Source organism: Myotis davidii, unplaced genomic scaffold (assembly GCF_000327345.1).
Source record: "Myotis davidii unplaced genomic scaffold, ASM32734v1 scaffold93, whole genome shotgun sequence".
NCBI lineage: Eukaryota > Metazoa > Chordata > Mammalia > Chiroptera > Vespertilionidae > Myotis > Myotis davidii.
Genome location: NW_006292095.1, coordinates 121,616 through 142,658, shown reverse-complemented (window position 1 = coordinate 142,658; position 21,043 = coordinate 121,616). Strand labels below are relative to the sequence as shown.

The 21,043-nt window shown below is 40.6% G+C and overlaps 1 protein-coding gene across 8 annotated transcripts in view; it reads left to right on the top strand.

The window, feature by feature from the left end:
• PSD3 (pleckstrin and Sec7 domain containing 3) overlaps positions 1–21,043 on the top strand; it is a 432,295-nt gene that overhangs the window by 364,865 nt on the left and 46,387 nt on the right. For all 8 annotated transcript variants that reach the window (XM_015565163.1, XM_006765503.2, XM_015565164.1 and 5 more), the window contains one exon: positions 9,091–9,161. In XM_015565163.1, the coding sequence (XP_015420649.1) occupies positions 9,091–9,161 (71 nt within the window). The remainder of the gene's footprint in view (positions 1–9,090; positions 9,162–21,043) is intronic.

Here is a 21,043-nt window from a genome sequence, read left to right as displayed (position 1 = left end):
CCCTGCATCAGAGTAACCCTATGAAGTAGGTACTATTTTACTTCTATTTTACAGAGAAAGGAGGTTAACATGGAGAGGCTGAGTGACGTGCCCAAGGTCTCTCAGGTGAAACCAGAATTTCAAACCAGATGCTCTCCATAAAAAATATTATGTTGACATTTCTGTCCAGAGGTCATCTTGATAAAGGGTGGTGGTGATTAACAATGTTGTGAGACTTCCATAATTAGGATTCCTATTTTGATTCAATGTCTTAGTCCCAATATATGGTAGAGATGATGGAGGTCAAAAGAAACCCCCTTTTTTTCCTTCAAAGTCCTGCAGAAAACTAAATCCTCATTTAAAATCTCTGGCTTCCAAATTTTACTCAGTACTAGAATTAATGACTTCTTCCTTTCTTTTGAAATCCGTTGTGATTTTCCTTAGGTCTGTGCTGTGCTACCATTTGGTTTTACAACTTATCCTGTTGTATTAAGTTAGATCGTTAATGTGACTGTCTCGGTCTGGGAACTCTTTAGGGGTAGCGTCTGAGTCCTAATACCTTTATGTAACAACATTGTAAAGTAATTATGGTAGATGATAACATATTCATTTTATAGATTTATAAACGGAGATATTAGGTGGCTTGTCTAAAATCAGAGAAATAGTGGATGGACATCAGGGTGCGAATAAAATCCAAGCTCCTGGCTGCCTGCCCAGGGTATGCTGTGCCCTTATAGAAAGGTTAATTTAGGGTAAAAGTCTTCACTTCTTAAAGAAATAGAAGCACATCCAGAGTGAATATCACCCCTCCAGGGGCCATCTGGGGTAGGATATTTTCCAATCTCTTTTGTTTCATGTTCTGTTCTCTATCAACAATATAAATGTATTCCTATCACATAAAAGAAGGAAATCTTTTTTCTGGGAAAAGTAATAGGTATAGGTGATACTTCTGATTCCTTTAAGGCTCCCCCAGTTTTCCCTCTTATAAAGTAGGGTTGACTACATGTAATAGCACCCAGTCTTAAAGAGAAATGTTATAAGGATTAACTGATTTTTCAAAAATGTGTCAATTGCCTTAATTTTCAGAGGTGCTATTTATTAAAATAAGAGAGTAATAGTCCTAGTTTATTTCTACCAGTCTGTTATAAACCTGGGATAGTACTATTAGTTGTTTAATGTGGTGTGACTCATCTCCCGCAGTAACTTCTGTTGTGCACAGCTTGGACTCATTACTTCAAGCAGTAATCTGAAAGTGTGTGAGTTATTCTATTAAGATTTAATAGTGCTTTATGGTGGTTCCTGAGGGTATTTCATGAAAGAAAGTTAGGGATAAATATGCAAGGATTACCCTTAACGTCACTTAATGATTTGTAGGGCTATCATCTTTTAATTTATCTAACTCCTTTGCAAACCAACCACAGAAGGCAAACTCCCCCTGCCCGAGTACCTTCTGCTGCCTCAGTAATGTAGACTTAAGAGCTTGCTTCCTACCAAGGTAGCATATCTCTTCATCCTGTAAGAGAGATACTTTAAGAATTTTGCCCAGCCTTAGCTGGTTTGGCTGAATGGGTAGAGCATCGGCCTGTGGACTAAAGGGTCCCAGGTTTGATTCCAGTCAAGGGCACGTGCCCAGGGTTGCAGGCTCAATCCACAGTAGGGGGCATGCAAGAGGTAGCTAGTCAATGATTCTCTCTCATCATTGATGTTTCTCTCTCTCCCTCTCTCTTCCTCTCTGAAATCGATAAAAATATATTTTAAAAAAATAAAAATAAATTTAAAAAAAAAGAATTTTGCCCAAATGTCTTTAGCAAGTCATTGCTGGCAGGTCTTATTTGGTTTACAGTGTCTTTTAACAAGTATTTTAAATAGTTACCAGCATTTTAAAAACTAAAATATTTCCCATAAAGATCCTTTTTTTTTAACCTCTCCTGAAAAATCAGATGGTTAGGTTTCTTTTCCAGTGTGGTCATTCAGTGAGACTGAGGGACATTGCTCCTTAGATAGAGGAGTGCGCTCTCCAGTCTCCAGGAATGGCTGGTAGTTTATTTCAGTATCATTTATATGTTAAGCATTCTCTACCTGGCCTGTATAGGCATTTAACTTTCTAACATTTGATGTGTTGTGTTTAATACTATTCCTTCAAGACTGACCATTCATTATACATGGGATGAAATAACTGCCTAAATTTTCTTCATCGACACTACTTATCATTTAGTTCATCATGTTCCATATTCACGATTCTACACTCACCAAGCAATCTAGGGGTTCTCATGGAGCATTATCTATGGGGTGTGAACGTGCAGTACATGGACAGTCCTAGATTTGAATCTCAGTTCTTTTACTCCCTGACCTCAAGCCCTATAGGTATCTTAGTTTACTAATCATTAATATGGGGTTAAAAGTATAGCTGGCCATAAAGCTGTTTTGAATATTAAGTAAAGTAATGCATATCTTTAAAGCCTAAGCAACCATCCGACCAGTAGCTATGACATGCAATGACCACTAGGGGGCAGACGCTCAATGCAGGAGCTTCCTAACTGCAGTGACTTGACAGCTGCGGTTCTTGAGTGACGCACCCAGAACCAGAGAGGAGGGAGCCCGATTCCGGTGTGCGTCACCTGAGAACCGGGTGCAATCCAGGGCTCCTCAGGGGAAGTCAGAGAGCCTGTTTCAGCCTGATCTCTGCAGGCCAGGCCGAGGGACCCCATTGGTGCACAAATCTGTGCACTGGGCCTCTAGTAAGAAATAAAAATATCTTGTGCCTTTGACAAGTCTAATCTATATGTATCCCAATTGTACTACCATAGAAGAGCTTTGCTGAGCACATCTTTGTTTCCAGTACAGCAAGGTGTTGGATTTATTTTGGAATGCCCTCCTTAGTATTGCATTATATCTCAAATGTCTCTCCCTGTTAATAGGAAGAAGTCGAAGGTATTTTGCATAGAACTATCACATCTTTCATTTCCCTTGCTGTCTGGCCTCTGAGGGCCTGCTTTGCTAGGCAGGCCATGCATGACCCAAGAATTCTTTCTCATTAGTGTGGATATGGCTTACTGACCTTCTCTACTCTTTAGGGGACAAATGGTATTTTTGTCAGGGGAAGACTGTTTTTCAAGCCAACAGACAGGAAAGGTTGGTATATTAAAAGAAAAATAAGCAATGTACGTATTGTCTTTCTATGCATATTAAGCCTTTCTGATACTACACTTGAAGAAAAGGGAAAAGTAGATGATTAAGGAACCCATAGTGAGAAGTGGTCAAAAACAAGATGAGATTTTCATGTAGGAAAAAATTATCTGCCCTTTGAATAAAATAAAATTGGAACAGTAAGATCTTAAACACAATCTGTTCACAGTTCAGTTCAGAAGAAATTAGCGTTGGGAGAGCACAGCATGCAAATATAAACTTTTGCTTGAAGTTTATACCTTTAAGTGGATTTTTAAAAAATTTTATTTCTGGAAGATATCATTACTCAGGAATATTTTATACCTTTCTCTTTATAAAAGAAGGCTGACAACCTGTGTTTTCTCTCCCAGTTATGCACTTAACTACTTTACAAAGTTTGGTGATAATAATTGAAGCCAAAATATTGTTCATTCTACTTTATATTTTCAAAAAGATGTCTTCAAATGTATAATAAAAGTTAGATGAAAAAAAATAAGAACTGGTTTGTAATGTGGAAGATTTAATATTTCTTATATCATTCATCTTTGGGAAAACTGCCAATTTTTTTCTTGTGCAAAAATGTAAATTGTGTGTGTGTGTGTGTGTATGTGTGTGCGCGCGCAACATAGAATAACAATCACAGAAGCCTGCTTACTTATTTTATTTCTTATTTTTACCTTCGGTGGGTAAAAAACAGCCCGCCCCCAGGGCTGATAATCAGGGAGAAGGTACTGGTTCATTTGTATAGACTGTTTGCCATGGGTATCCCTTCAATCCTGATTGGGCTGTGTTTTCTCTGATAGGTCAGGTTCCATGCTGAATCAACTCTTAAATAATTTTTATTTTACCCTTACATCTCAGAGTTAACGAAGACATTGTAGCCTGGGTCTAGTTTAATTGGTCTTTCCTATTTTGGGGAGGGGAAAATCCCCCCTCTACCCTTCTTGGTTCTTATAGCTGGACTAATTAATTGACACAAGACCAGATTAGCAAGAGAAAAATCAATTTAATACATGTGCACTGCAGATCATAAATGATGCCCTCAGAAATGATGTACCAGCCAGCTTTTTATACTTTTCCAACAAAGAACAGTAAATTTGTCAAGAAATGACAGGACAAAGATACTTAGTGTGGGTGCTCATTAGTGAGGACTCTACACAGTTGGGCTTGTGTAGTAAATTAATAAAAGAGCGACAAGGGTTTGTGTACGCTTTTTGGCCTGGATTTCATAGCTCTGGTGATAAGGGTGTCTCGCCCAGCCCTGCTGGAGCAAGGACACCCTGCACAGGAGAGGTTTGTTTCCTGCATTCACAGAGACAGCAAAGGGTCAACATGCCCTTCTTGCACTGGCTGTTTATCAAGTAATTTAAAATCAAAAGTAATCAATGAGCCATTGTGGGATATTTGGGGGCAGCATGCCCTGGGTCCCAACACCTGCCAAGTGAAAGTGGTCAGTGTTGTGGGGAACCAAGTGTTGCAGGTTAGGCGGGGTCTTCGATTCCACATCTATAGCATGGTTGTAACAGTGGCTCCCTCAGGCAGGTGTGGGCTTCAGCTTTTGGAGCAGTGCTTAAACAGTGTGTGCTCAGTAACTGTTCGCTGCTGCTGTTACGCTGCAGAAATCCTGGGCGGTAAGATCTGTGAGGGCAGACACAGGGGGTGTGCCTCAGTCTGAACTCCGCACCTTTGAGCAGGTTGACCTTTGAAGGCCCTGGAGTTCCAAGAGATTAGAGAATGTACCTGACCTGCATTCCCCTCCTGTCTCATTTTCTCCTTTCCTTGCATCCTGCATCCACCATTGCAAAGGATTGCCACCTGGAAAGTTTTCCCTTCTTCATGTATCCTTAGAACATGTTTCCTCATCTGAATTGCCCTGTACGGTACCTTTGAAATCCTTAGATAGTTAGCCCTCAGCAGCTTACTCTGCCTCTTAGAACTGCAAATGTAATTAATAATGGAGGCATTAATGTGAAATAGAGGCAATAATCTCTAACTGAAAGAATTGTTTGGCTCAGATAGAATGTGCATTTATGAAGCTAGCCCAATGCCAGAGTACCACTGTACAGGTGCTCAGGTAACATTGCTCCCTTCCCCTTACCTTCCATTTCTTTGTCCTAACTGATTGTGCATCTCTATCCATATTTTGGCCTCTTCCTCTCATCTGGGAAATTGTAATAACCCCTTTACTGGTGTTCCTTGTTCTAATTTCTCCTCTCTCCTACTCCAAATGAATTCCCACTAGATTACAAAATTTGTGAATAAATGCTTTATTTTTAAAAAGAGCTGGAGAATCTATTCTGGGCAATATGATGGCCTACACATTCTGAAACTCTTCCATTATAAAACGTCTGAAAGTAATAAAATATTTTTAAATCTAGGGAAGTAAGCTAACTCTGGGGCTGCTAAAGTCCTCAAGGCATCTCTGGATCTAGGGGCCCAAGGAGGAGTACTGGAGATATAATTACAGCTTTTAGTACAAAGGAACAAAAAGATAGAGAGTATGAAAGAGCATGGAATGAGTGAGAAGTTAGAGTGTCTGAGGTTATGATGGACACAATGGAGGAGAGACAGTATTCAAAGATGTAAGGACTAGAGCGTTGGGAAATGATACACAGGAAGCCTAAAGAAGACCGAGTGGGATAATTAAAAGAAACCTATACTTAGACATTACATTTAGACTCAAGATTGATATTCCAACAATGATGAGAGCCAAAAGATAGCAAAATAATACCTTCGTAAGGAAAAGTAGTTGTCCACCTAGAATTTTTAATGAAATAAAAACATTTTTATATAAACAAAAATATAAAAATATATACTACCAAAAGATTCTCACTAAAAAAAGGTCTCAGTATAGCTTTCAAAAAATACTTGAAAATGGCCTCCAAAAATCCATCTGAGATACAGAAAGCAATAATGAATAAAGGTAATAGAAAGCATGAGAGTAAATCTAAACAGACAATGGCTGTTTATAGAAAAATAATGATGTCCATTTTAGTAGTATAAAAAAAAAAGTAATAGATGCCATCATCTAAGGTTGGAGGCAGATGATTAAAATTAAAGTATTTCGAGATTCTGGTATTCTTAAGAAGAAATAAAGCAATCGATTATCTTTGGACTTTGAGTATTCATATAATGACCATGAAAGCATGGTCTAGTGCAGCCGTGGGCAAACTATGGCCCGCGGGCCGGATCCGGCCCATTTGAAATGAATAAAACTATTGAAATAAAAGACCGTACCCTTTTATGTAATGTTTACTTTGAATTTATATTAGTTCACACAAACACTCCATCCATGCTTTTGTTCCGGCCCTCCAGTCCAGTTTAAGAACCCATTGTGGCCCTCAAAAAGTTTGCCCACCCCTGGTCTAGTGCATAAAATGAGAATTTTTTTTTCTTTTTTTAAAATATATTTTATTGATTTTTTACCGAGAGGAAGGAAGAGGTTTAGAGAGTTAGAAACATCAATGAGAGAGTGACATCGATCAGTTGCCTCCTGCACCCCCCCTTCTATGGATGTGTCCGCAACCAAGGTACATGCCCTTGACCGGAATCGAACCTGGGACCCTTGAGTCCACAGGCCGACACTCTATCCACTGAGCCAAAGCGGTTACGGCTAAAATGGGATTTCTTGATCAAGCTCATTAACACCTTTTCACAATAGACAACCAGATTTGTTAAAATACATCTGCCTACCAACTTCTTACCTCCTTATAAATAAAGCCTTTGAATAGGATACAATGGGATTCTAATCAATAATCTGTATATACTTAATATGTGCTATGCAATCAGTTTTATCATTCTTCAGTCACCGTTGTGAGCAACAGTGCCCCTCATTCATTGGTGTCAAGCCCCTGTCTTTCACATGAGGAGCCTCACCAAGGAGCAAAGGCCATAGAGGCAGTGTGTGTGTGTGTGTGTGTGTGTGTGTGTGTGTGTGTGTGTGTGTATATGTGTGTGTGCATGTGTGTCCAGGCTCCTCCTCATTCTGCACACGCACTGCCCTGCTCGGGCACCCACACCATATCCGGCCTTGGGGACTCTGGGGTCCTGGTGTGTTAGTACCAGCTGTTCTCATGGTCAACCCTGGGTGTCTTAAGATCACATTTCAGTTGGAGAGATCTTTGGGATCTGTTTCCAGTAGTTTTAGTGTGGGGATGACAAAGCTGTTACAAATTTTTGTGAACATGTGCATGGATTCATAGAGAGGAGATTTCTACTTGAAAAGTAGTAAAATAGATTTATAGATCTTAGAACTGAAGGAATCTCAAGATGCCACTATACTAGTTTTAGGGCTTTGGAGAAAGCCTTTAAAATATAGGTCCTACATTTCTCTTACAGGAAACAAAAATGGTGTATGTATTTCTAAATTCCTTCCCTGATTAGCCCCAGTGCTTTGCCTTAAGTTATGTGGATTGTCCAAGCAGCTGAAGTTCCGAGAGTTTGAGGGACTGGTCAGAGTTCCCCAGTTAGGGGTTGGTGGCTGAGAGGGTAAGTTTAAGGCAAGGCCCAGGTCTCAGCTGGTCTGCTTTCGAATCAGGCGCCTCCGCCCCGCGGTGGCACCCGCCGCCCGAGGTCACTTGTGCATGCACTGTCCTCACAGCTGTGCCAGCATTTGACATCATTGAAAACAGCCAGTATTTGTCATACATGATTCTATTTATGGTAGTCAGGTTGTTCTTTATAAAGGAGGTTATGGTAATTTTATGATTATTTTTGAATACACACTTTCAACCCTTACATAGGGAAAGCAGATGGGACAAATTTTTTAATTTCCCCTGGAAACCTGCAGAGCGGATGTTTTGAGTCCCTTTGCTCCAGGTGGATAGCTCAGCATGGTGTTGGCAAGAGCACCGTGTTCATAGGTGGATATTCACCCACTTTCCAGACCTAAGAATTCTTGAGTCTTCAGTCAAAGGAGATTTAAAGGATTTAAATCTTAAGAATAATGTACCTCCTAATTTAATCAGGTGCCCAAGTTAAAGACAGTCTAAAGGCAGCCAAATAGTTGATAAAGGAATAAAGATAAATAGCCCTCCATACCTATTTGGGTAGGCATGTTTAGAAAAATGTCATGTCTGTCCAAATTAAAATTAAGAATAAATAAACTTGCTGCTAATCTGTACTTTTTCTTTGTGACAATCTGAAAAAATTTATATAGCTCAATAGAGAAATTCTACAGACTTTGTAGTCCAGGAAAATAGAAAGAAAAGGAATAGAAGGGGTCTCTGAAAGAAAAATTCATCTGGAGAAATGTTAATGAGGATGCGAGGTTCTGTGAATTCTAAAGATGAAGGATACCTGCTCTCAGGTCATTCCCAGTCTCCTGAAAGAGAAACTTATTCGGGAAATTATGTTACAGAGCAGCAAACCCTGCAGCAGAAGTATCGCAGGTTGGCGTAGGACTAATAATAATTAAAGTTCTAATCTGGTTGGTGGGTGTGTGGGAAAAATGCCAAGAGGAGTCCTTTCATATCCTGAGACTTTTTTCTTATGATCCCTAGAAACTTCAGCAAAGACTAAGGCTGTGGCACATGAGCCTGTTGAATATTCTCTTGGTCTAATATGTATTTCCAGTGTGCCGCTTTTGCTGTCCCAGTCTTTAAGTCCTCTCTGCTAGCGTGCAGACTAGAAAGTAATGCCCTCGGGGTTCAGATTCCTGCTTCCGCTTCCTAGTTATGTGACCATGAGAGATTACTTCTCTGTGCTTCAGTTTTGCTAAAACCAAGAGGCCTAGTACCTGCCTGTACGGATTATTGTGATGACTCAATGAGATCATTCATGGAAACCATTTTTAGAATACTGCCTCTTACATGTACAACCGAGACTTTTTTACTTCTCATTATTTGTTCTGGTAGCTAATAAACCAGGAACATATTGATCATTTAGGTTCTCTTCCCAAAATACTAATTTCTGTCAAATAAAATTTCCCATTTTTTTCCTTTCTAGCTCCAAGAGGAAAGCGGGGATGGAAAACCTTTTATGCTGTACTAAAGGGAACAATTCTTTACTTGCAAAAGGTAAAAATTAATTTATTTATCAAAACTGAAATAATGGACAAGTTACCCAAAAGATATTCACTTTGTACAAACACCCAAAAGACGGTTTAATTGATGTCTAAGTTTCTTTTTAAATTTTTTTGTTTCTAGTGAAATAATTATTTTGGAGATTATATACTTCACTTTTGAGGGACAACACAGTGGGAAATATGCAGATGATTGTTGATATTAGGAGATACCCATGCTTTTAGGTGGTCAGTTATTGGGTATTGTCTTTATTTCCCCATGGATTCAACACAGCTGCTATCATATTAAGTCAACTCCTTGGGCCTCCTCCAGAGCAGCATGCATGTACATGCTGGGTCCACATTAGCCCTTTCAACTAGCTTTGCTTCTCTAGGGAACAACCCTTTGTAATTAAATTTCACATATCACAGCTGTTTCCCTGGCTTAATCCTATTCTTTTGGCTTATTTTTTCATTTTCTCTAAAATCTCTATAAGGGACATGGCTGCCCTTGGGCAAAACCATTTCATTGAATACCTCGCCACAGGCTTTCCACCCACTCCTTCCCAGGCTGAGCCCGGGAAGAGAGACAAATACTCTTGCATTCAACATTTGACAAAGAGTTGCAAAGAGAGATGCTGTTTCCAGGTCACCGAGTTTTCCTGTCTCATTGTCTGCTCTCAGGAAGTGAACTGAGTTGAGTTGAACTCATGCAGATATAGAAGAGAAAGAACTAAGTAAGGACAAGAGGAAGTAGACTTTGTAAACCTTGAAGCTTCTACATCAGTTTGGATTAGTGCTCCAAAATCAGATTGCATCTCCATAGTTGTGATTCCTCTGGAGTGTGGCAGATGTGGATCTGGGGAAAGTTGGGTGAAATCCCTCTTATACAATGAAACATAGGACACAAAGGAAATGATGCATTGGTGTAGGCGAGTGCAAAGTAGAGCTGTGGCCTATCAGCTTGTTATTTTCTTTGAATCTGTTAAGAATGCAAGCATTGCTACAAAGGATCCACTTGAGTCTGAAAAGGGTAGTCATGTTTGGGACCCAGTCTCCTCCATTGTTGTTGTTGTTAAAGCCTGTTAAGAGAAAAGGAAAAGGAGAGTTGAAAAAAAAAAAAATGTGACACGTCACCTTCCTAATGCCGCTACCCTTTAATACAGTTCCTCATGTTGTGGTGACCCCCAATTTCATTGTTACAAATTGAACATAATTAAAGCATAGTGATTAATCACAAAGACAATATGTAGTTATATATGTGTTTTCCGATGGTCTTAGGCAACCCCTGTGAAAGGGTTGTTCGACCCCCAAATGGGTCTCGACCCACAAGTTGAGAACCGCTGGACAAGTGCTTGAAATCTCATCATAGTAATCAATCAATATGTGTTCCTAGAAACTTCACACAAATCTTAGAGATGAGCTCATCCATCAGTGAGAGCCTGAGCACTGCAGGCCTGGTCTTGTATGGATATATCTACTCTGATTTTTTAATTAGTTTCTTCCTGGTTTGTAAAATGTAAAAAGCAAAAAGGCACTGCAGAAATGAGGATATATACACTTGGAAATGCCAAGCACTGGTGAAGGCCACAGGGTGCTGTCTGCTGCAAAGGGACCTTTGCGATCTTGAGCTACTCACCAGACACAGTAGCCGTAGGCTCTTAGACTTCTCCTTTGAGCTACCTCTGAGCTGTAGAGTGTGTAGGAGGCTCAGGATTGCTGCAGGCTGTGTCCTACAAAGGCTCCTGATGTTGCATTGCTGGCAACTCCCTAACCTTGCTGAGTCTGCCATCAGCACACGATGGCAGCTGCTGCACACAAAGTAAGCTCTGTAGGATGCAATGTATGCTGTGTTGCAAGGTGATTTGGGGTTTGTACAGTTTGGAGTTTATATCCTCATATAACCGTTCAGAGTTCATCACATGTCAAGTACTCTGTTATGCTAAATACTGAACTTCCAGAGATTACTAAGACCCGATCTCTGCCTGTAGAGCTCACAAAACAAGAGGAGAAATGGGTAAATTGAACATTCATCACACAATGAGATAAATTAATGGAGGAATGAAAAAGTCTTACTGAACAGGGCTCCCTAATCAAGCTTGCACAGGTCAGAGAACGCCTCCCTGAGAGATGAATACATCTTGAGCTGAGCAGGCATTTGCCAGGCAGTGATCCAAAGCACTTAGCCAGAGAGGCGGACTTAGAGATATGGCAGTTCAAAGAATGGCAAGACAGCTTTTTACATTTGGATTATAGGATGAATGGGGAATAGCAAGTGGTAGAAACATGAAAATTATGTTTCAAATAACTAGATATCATGAAGACGAAAGAGGTGGTGTCACAGTGTCATAAACTGTCCACTTTACAAAAGGAGCAGTGTTACGCCCCGGAGGAATTTCAGACTCGTTGCCTGTGAGTTGTGTGCTGCTTCCACAGACACCCAAGTACTCAAAGGATTCAGGCAGCATCATACTCCCAGGCCAGGCAGCCCCTCCCACAGGACCTGCTGGATAAGGCGTGTGCCCTAGGAGTGCACACTGCCCTTCCCTCTGTGCTCTCAATGCCAGTATTAATATTCCTGGGATTCAAGTATGGCTGAGAAAAAAGTAGGCACCTCTCTCTCCTTCCCTCCTTTAGCCCGTTCTCTCTTATTTGAGTCGGGTTGCCGGGGCTGAGCAGCAGACCCTGAGGGGCGGATGAATGGATTACTCCGACACAACAACGTTGCCGTGAAAGAGAGGGCTGAGGGACTGCCTGGCTAAAGGAACCGGGCAGCCTCGATTGCCTGCCTCATTAGGCTTTTATTGTAGCAGCAGTTTGAGATAAAGTTTATCTTTTAGATACAATCAGCAGGGTAAATAATATTGGGAGGCACGTGTGTTTGTAATGTCCTTTAAGCAAGGACACCCAAAAGATTAAGCATAAGGATTCCAGTAAACACCCGGGGCTCTCCTTGTACACAAACTTGTTTGGAAAGGTCAAGGAATAATTAGGGGCCCCACACTCCCCTAAGTCGGAATTCCAATAAACAGGGCAGGCGGCCTTCCACACACTTTCCTCAGAATTTCCTCCTTACAAACTTTCCAACTAAGTCTCCTGCTTCTCCACAAGGGGGAATGAGAAAGGGCCCATTGTTCCTCTAGCCCAGCGGGTCTCAACCTGTGGGTCTCGACCCCTTTGGCAGTCTAATGACCCTTTCACAGGGGCCGCCTAAGACCATCCTGCATATCAGATATTTACATTACGACTCATAACAGTAGCAACATTACAGTTATGAAGGAGCAACGAAAATAATTTTGTGGTTGGGTCACAACATGAGGAACTGTATTTAAAGGGCCAGAAGGTTGAGGACCACTGCTCTAGCCCAAGACTGGCTTAATTCAGTTTGGCAAAGACTTTAGTCAGCATACACTATGAGTAGGGCCTATGCCAGGTGTGGAGATACAGAGATAATAGGACCTAGCATTTGTTCTTAAAGGTCTTGCTAGAACACTTTAGTTCCACCACCATTCCCACCTTTTCATGACTTAGCCGAACTTTGACTAACAAATTGCTGTTCTGATGGAGGGCCATAACAGGAAAACAAATCAATAATGAATGTGCGTGTTAGATTAGGACTCTGCCAGTTCTTCAAAATGTACGCCCTGGAGATTGGATTGTGAGCAAGATATAGTCCCTAAAGGATCTGAAGAGTTCAACAGATAAAAGACATTTCAGTGCAGTTTGATGTGCGCTACAAAGAGGGTAGTGTGCTGTGGAAACATCTGGAAGGACATGTAACAGCCTCAGAAAGGCAGGGAAGATCATGGAAGAATCCATGAAGAAAATGATATCTAAGCCTACACTGAAAAGACAGAAGTTAGTCGTACAGAGGATCCAGGCGGGGAGAAATCTGTGTAGGTGCCTGGACGGGTGGCATCACAGGACATTCAGGGAGCTGCCAGTTCAGTGGCGTGAAGGGCGTCCTGGGCAGATTATGAGGAGCCCAGAAGGCTGTGTTTAAAAGTTGAGGTTTTATCTTGGAGCATTGTGGAGCTACCAACATGTCTTTAATGGGGGGCGAGACCAGATCAGCTAGAACTATGGTAGGGGTAGCGGGAAGAGAGAACATGGTCTTAGTGGAGAGTTGGGTTTACAGTGTTGAATTCAAGGTGTCTGTGGAATAATAAATGGATCTGTCCAACAAACAGCTGTTAATATCAGATCTGAAGCTGAGGAGGGAGCCTAGGAATATGGGTCTGGAGAATCTGCCAAAAAAGTCATTGGTAATTTCAGCCATGGAGTAGATGATGTCACTCAGTTTGTGGAGTGAGGAGAATATGGGCGAGAGAGACAGTGGCAGGAGAGGAACAGACAGTGAAGGAGCCCAGAGCCAGAATGAAAAGAGAGGGGGGAAAGACAGAAGGGCAGACAGACACACAGATATGAAGAGATGATAGAATGTCACAAGTTGTAAAAAGTTTGTTTAAGTAAGATAAGTGCCTCTTGCTTTCAGCAACAAGGATATTATTGTGAAGCAGCTGCAGTGAATGCTGGGCATGGCAGTCAGGTGGGTGTGAGTTAAAGACATAGACAGAGAACACAGAGAACTGCTTTCAAAAGGCTTGACTAGTCTCCACTCGGATCTTCCCCCTGCTCCCTCCTTTCTGCCGTCCCCCATTATGTGACTTTTGCAAATGACAGATCCCCAGGGTCTATCTCATTTCGGCTGACCCTCTTTTCTTTCCTGTTACTGATTTCTCTCTAAAGTGAAGTAAAGTGTGTGGTAACATATCTGGGGGGACACAGATGTGTCTCTTCCTTCCCCTGGACAGCTTCTGACATTATCCAAGCTCTTGTCTTGCTTCTGCGGGTTACACACACCCTTCCTCATCTCCGCCTCATCGCCCCTCCGGCCCCCTTGCTATGTTACTTCGTCACATTTACCTCGACTTTCAAGCAAACAGTAAATCTGCAGAGTGTCACGGAAGCGATGTCAGAACCAGGTACAGAAGGTCCCATTTGGGAGCAGTGTAGGAAATAACAGGGCATCAACCTGAAACTAGCTTGGGTTTGGAGTGTAGATGAGCAGGCCAGCCTTATGTGATGAATGGCTAATGACCTCATTTAAACCAAATGTATTGGTGAGAATTGGAAAAAACATATGGGGAGTTAAATAAAGTTGGTTGAATAACTGATTTCAGTTTCTAGAATTTTCTTCAGTAAAGCACAATAGGGCATTTATGATAGAGTGGTTTTGTCTGTCTTCCAGCTAAGTAAGAATGCACTCCTAGCCTTACTTGGTTCTAATACCTGCAGTTCCCTGAGCCCAGGCTCATGCCTAAGAAATTCATACCCCATTGATAACTATTTTTATAGGAATACTAGAGGCCCGGTGCAGATTTGTGCACCATAGGGTCCCTCATCCTGGCCTGCAGGGATCGGGCTGAAACCAGCAGTCCGACATCCCCCGAGGGGGTCCCGGATTGTGAGAGGGCACAGGCCAGGCCGAGGGACCCCACCGGTACATGTGCACCTGGCCTCTAATATGCATGTAAGATCTTTGGTTAATCTCTTCCCATCTTCCCCACTCCCCCCTTGTCTCTGAGATTCATCATGTTTCATGTTTCCATGCCTGTGCATTGAGCATCTGCCCCCTGGTGGTCAATGCGCCTGATAGCTACTGGCCAAGTGGTTGAACCGTCACTTAGGCTTTTATATGTATAGATTAAGTGTTTGTGGCAGAGAAGCCTAATAATATCATTTTAATGTAATATAGTTCATATGTGCTTTACAATTTTGAAATTGCTATGAATTGATAATAAAGTGGTGATTAAATTCCTGTTGGACCTGATGACCCATTGTTGTTGACATTGTATATTCACTCCATATCTGCGTGTCAACAGAGAGTGAGTCATCTGTTGTCCAAATGCTTGGCTGAGTCTTTGCTGTCACTTAGCTTGAGAAGTTCCGTGGGTGTCTGGTGTGAGCTTTGTGTCAGACCCTGCTAGTCTCTGGCATTTTCTGGAAACCATTTTATTATAAACTTTATGATAGTATTCTCATTACAGGTCTGGTTATGACAAAACTGAGCTATGTTAGCTTAAAATAAATTGTCAGGTGATCGATGTAATGGTTGAGAGTAATCATGTCTTTTGTCAGTAAAAAATCAGTTTGTTCTCTAAACATTTAGTTTGTTGTCACTGTATTCTGGGGACTGTGTCTTTCATGCAAAATCTTCTCTTCATTTCTTGGGTTACTTGGAAGAGAGATTTGTTCCAACTGCCTATATGGTTTCCTGTTTAAGTCTGATTGGGAGAGGGGTTTGGTTTGGTTGGGTTGGGTTTGGTTTTTGCCGCGTTTGAGGTATATGTGACTGGACTGGCGGAATGAAGATATTAGAGATTCGAGACCCCCAGACTGGGAGGATGGCAGCCATTCTGGGGCTGATGTGCCAAATACCCATAGTGCAAGGCGCCGGCTGATCACTGGCCTGGGCACCGACAGAAAAGGCTTTCCTGCCTGCTCAGGGAGGGCATGGTTACTTCCTCTTGCGAAACTGTCCGCTCCGTGCCCTTTCACCCTTAAAAAGCCACGTGGACCCTCTCATTCTCTGCAGCAATGGAAAATGCTTGAAAGTCAGTTAAGTGGGCTTTGAAGCCATGTTCTCTTGGGAGAATAATGATCATGGCCAAGTTGTCATTAGTCATAAAATAGGTGAGTGGCCCAGCTCAGCAGAATGTGTGACCACATGTAAAAGAGATTTAGACATAGTCATATTTACAAAAACTATAAATTTATGAGAAGACATTGCATCTTAGACACACCTTGTCTCTGGGGTTTAAGACATATATATGAGTGCCCATTCGAGGAGCAGCAGCAGCCCACCCCGGTCCGAGGAGCCGCAGCCACAAGACACATATGAACTCTACTCTGCAGGTTTCTGTCTAAAACCACAACTCCAGTTCTGATCTCTAGCAGACACAAACTGGCTTATTCCTCTAAAGAACTGTTCTGTCCCCACATGGGGTGATGCAGTGTTTTATGGCTTCTCCAGGTGTAAGATGGGTCCAGAAATCAAGCCTCCTTTCCTGTTTGCTGCTCAGTTCTCTCTGAGGGCTTTGCTCTCCATCCCTGGCTTCCTCCCTCCTTCCCTTTCAGTAAATCTCACGCCCACAGCTGCCATGGGAAAGTTGCAGAGAGAAACATGGATTAGACCTTCATTTGGTCTCACAGGGCTCTGAGCAGAGTGGTGGTAGGCTGGCTGGTGGACAGACACCTCCACATGGTGACAGACAGTGACACGTGCCCCCTTTCACAGAATGTTAGGGGACCCTGCAGCCCAGAGGTCGGCAGGGGGTAGCCTTTCACCATAAACTAAACTCTGCATCAGAAGTATGGACAAAATATGGAAGGATGCTGAGGTTTGATTTCTGCTTAAAACTTTAGGACTTAACTGTCTTCAGATAGTGAGTCAGGAACCCTATCATCTTCCTGAAGGGCTGCTGATAGTTATCAGCTCCAACTCTCTTCCAGTTATCAGCCCAAACTCTCTTGATGTGTAATCATTAAAAAGATAAATCATAACTTTCTGGTTCACTCACCGGATTTATCCTAGAAAATGTCCTCACTGAAGTCGGGGCCTTATTGAGAAAGCAGGTCAAGTCCCTGGAGTGCTGCTATGTCTGCGAGGCGCCCTCTGTGTGAACCAGGAAGGTCATGATGCAGAAGCCCTACTGATGCCTCCACATCATTGCAGCACGGGAGGTGGCACCATATACATGTTAACTGAACAAATAATATAAGTATTTTGAATCCTTTGATTTTAACTTAGTTATTCTCTCTTAATTTTCCTTAGTACAGTAATATAGGACATATTTTTCTGACTCTAAAATTGCTTTCCTAATATGAGAAAATTAGATGAAATGATCCTTTAAGCTCCCTTTAGGTTTAAAATTCTGTAAATAGATGATTTGCAAATATATGATTAATTGACGGGCAAAACATGCCTTTATTTGATCTGCTTGACTCCTTGCTTTTAGATTTGTGGAAATATAGTACTTTCTGCACTCCCTAGTGCAAGAAAAATGAAGCTGAATGAGTTTTAGAAAGCTAGATATCTAACCAGAAATACTATAAAATGTGTTTTAAAAAATCAAATGATGAAAATACTTTAATACCTTTTCAAGAATCAGGAATTAATAGACAGTTTAGGATCCAGTTTACTGTAATTGCTGGCATTTATATAAGTAGCCTCAGCTTCAAGCAAGAATGTTTTCTGAGTGCCCCTCTCTATGTTCTCTCAGTGCAAATCAAGACCATTTTAACTTTGTTTTACATTCTTTAACTTAGGTATGGAAATTTTATCTATTTAATAAGACACAAAGTAACTAATACTTTGAAAATTGGAATTATAGCATGCTCTTAGTTGACGTTGATGAATTTCTTTTGAAATTTGCTCACTTTCCAAATCGGACATTATATTCACCTGAGAGTACATGTTTCAGACTGAGGCCAATTGTTTGTGCCGCTGTAGATGGTTTTTTTGTGTTGGTGTGTTATGATTCAGTTTCACAAGAGGTTCAATTAACAAGCTTTTTAGGGGGAAAGCTTTTTATTTCATGCTTTAAATGAATTTAAAATAAATAGCATTGTGAACTCACATTTGTGGTGCTTGTTAGGTTGGTGGGATGCTCTAATGAATCATACCAGATAAAAAGATGCTGATCGGAGTTGTACACAGGGGAGAGAAGCATGCTTTTATCACCTTTTATTTGTTTCAGAGAATGGATGGTAATTAGATGTCATGGAGCATTTTCTTATTGAAAATTTCTTGATTGAATTTATCTTGCTCTGTGTTTCACATTTAGTTTGCACAGCCAAGAGTCTTGGGTTTGAAATGGTTTGATTGCAGTAATTTATCCCTATTCCTTCCTTCCCAGTTTTATCATTTAAACACTGTGTTCTACTTTAAGCAGTGAAAAATAAAGATGTAAGAATGAACTCTGTAAAATGAAATCATTTCTTTTTATACAATTGCCAACCCTAATGTTTCCAATCTACCCTGGGTTTTGCTCATTTTTTTATGGATTTGGAGTGTCATTTTCATGAGGGAATTCAGAATTCTAATGTATTTTGTTGGTCTTTAAAATAAGATATTACTATCAACTAAAAAAACAGAAACTTGTTAAACGTAAAATTCTTTGACTTTGGTTTCCTCCTAATTAAATAGATCTTGCCTTCCTTTTCCGTCCTGTGTAATATTTTCCTCCTTCTGTAAGGTAAGCAGGCAGCGTATCTCAGAGTTTAGGAAACCGCCTTGAATTCAAAAGCAGTGGTACAATTCTTCCAACTTGACAAGTTAGTCAGCTTTTACTTAGGGCTTAATAAGTGTTACATTCTTTCACTTTTAGAGAAGTCTGAAAATTTCAGCTTGGTTTTAAATGAAAATAGCAGCAGAAAGAATATGCTCCAAGTGCGAGGGTTAAGGCATCCAGTAGCAATAGCTATCCGTTGTTCTTGTGTTTCTTAATCATCTATAGCAGTTTGTTAGACATCATGATCTGTGTGGGAGTTTAAATAACAGTAGCTGTAATCATCCCAAGGGGAAGTAATAGAATGAGAAGGGATGAAGGCCAATGGCAGAACTAACATCTGAAGGACAGGCTGCAGAGGACATAGCAAAGTCATAGTCAAAGCGGTAGGAGACAGTCCAGCAGGGTATTGTAACAAGAAGCCAAGGAGAATTTCAAGAATATTGTTGGCTCCCTTGGGCGCTATAAGATGAGAATTGGAAAAAATCTATTGAGTTTTGCAATTAGGAGGTCACTGCTGACCTTTGCCAAAGAAGTTTCAATGAAGTGTAGACATGGACTCCAGGTCTCAGTGGGTTAAAGAGTAAACTAGAAATTAATGTATAAAAACAACTAATGTGGACTACTCACTCATCATGTATAAAGGCAAAGAGAGAGGTGACAGCTAGAGGAGAAAGCAGTGTTCGGGAGGGACTATTAACTTACAAAGGTAAGAGAGAACTTGAGTGTATTTATAGGCTATAGGGAAGAAGCCAGTAGGTAGAGAACAATTAAAAATATGGAGGAAATATAATAACCAATGAGGAGGTTGATCTCAGGATTAGCCTTGATCAGGATTTTGCTACATTAGGAGGATAAAAGATAAAGGTGGTCACAAAATACAAGTGTTTATAGGTTATGTAAGTAAAAAGTTTGATATTTACAACATTGACCTTATAAAATACAAGGTCAACCTGTATGCTAATAAGAAATTATTAGAAATTATACCAACTAGCATTTGAGAGCTTACTATACATTGTGAAACACTGAATTTAAGAAGCAACAGTATGTCATTTAATTTCATCCTTCAAGTCTGAGGAAGATGTCATCACTACTGAAAGAAAGCAAGGCTTAATGAGTTTAACCTGTCTAAGGCCACAGAGAAATTCAGTATTAAATCAGAGCTAGCCTGTAAGCCTGGCTGGTTCTTACTCCATGTTTTACCCATGTTCTTAACCACAGTTGTGGTAAGTGAGGGCTGTTGAAAAGAATGGTGAGCATTTGGTAGAATGGAACAGAGATTATTGTGGACGGGTAAAAGAATCGCACTGGGTACAACCCTAGCAGGAGACCATAAATCTGTGTTGGCACATGTCTGCACAAATGGGTTATTCCTAGCAGCAGTTAGCAGCCTAAGTGAATGATTATATAAGGGAGAGTTAGAGTGGAAATTTTTTAGTTCCAGACTGGATGGATGAGAATATTAAGGCATAGCCTAGCAAAAATTTCTGAATTCCAAGGATAAAAAGAAGCCCCTATGAGATCCCTAACACCAAACATAAGAAAAGGAAATAAGAACCAGACTGGCTTTAGACTTTTGTAAAACTGGAAAGTAGAAGACAGTAAAGTAGCAACTATAGACCAGTGAGTGGAAAAGGAATGCAACCAAGAATTCTAATACATCTTCTAATACATGTCAAAGAAGATGAAAGATATTTGAAAATATGAACTAGAACATATATCACCTACCTGAGAAAAATACTTGAAAGGAGATAAAATAGCAGAGGGATGAGGAAAGACACCTCAGAATAGAGAAAAAGATAGAAAGCAGGTGAGCAATGAAAGTGGACACAAATCTAAAAGAATAAAGAGAGAGTCAGGGAATATGTAATATAAGTGCAAAATAAGGTTTCTTCTAATAGAAAATGCATAATACAAGATAATCTTAATATGATTGCAGAATAAAACATACTAAACTATTTCAGGAAAATTTAGGATTAATGGGAAGGAATTGAAACCATTAGCAGGATGGAATTTAAACCATTTTAAAAGTTTTTTCTTGTTGATGTAAACAAGCAGTAGAGAAATAGAGTATTTTGATGAGAGGAGCTTATAAATTTCCATCTTATGTAACTAAGCACTAAACCCAATAAAGAACATTTTAAAATAATAAGTATCACATAGTTATAAGGAAGATAACAGTCATAAACCTAAATACACAAACAACATAGCAACTAAAACGTAGGACAAGCCCTGGCCACTGTGGCTTAGTTGGTTGAGTGTCATCCAATGTACCAAGAGGTCACTGGTTTGATTCCCAATCAGAGCACATGCCTAGGTTAGAGCCTTGATATCCAGTAGGGGCGTGCAGGAGGCACCTGATTGATGTTTCTCTCATGGATGTTTTTCTCTCCCTCTCCCTTTCTCTCTCTAAAAACAAGTCATTGCAAACATATTTGCTGAGAATATTCAAATCTTGAAATTTTTGATTTTGAAACTTTGTTTTCTTCTGATTAAAGTGTTGCGTGCATGTTATCTGTCATTTTCTGCTCCGTTTACAACAGATTTTCTTTTCTGAACAGCAATGAAGTTGATGGAGAAGAGGGTCAGGGCTTGAAGTGGCTAA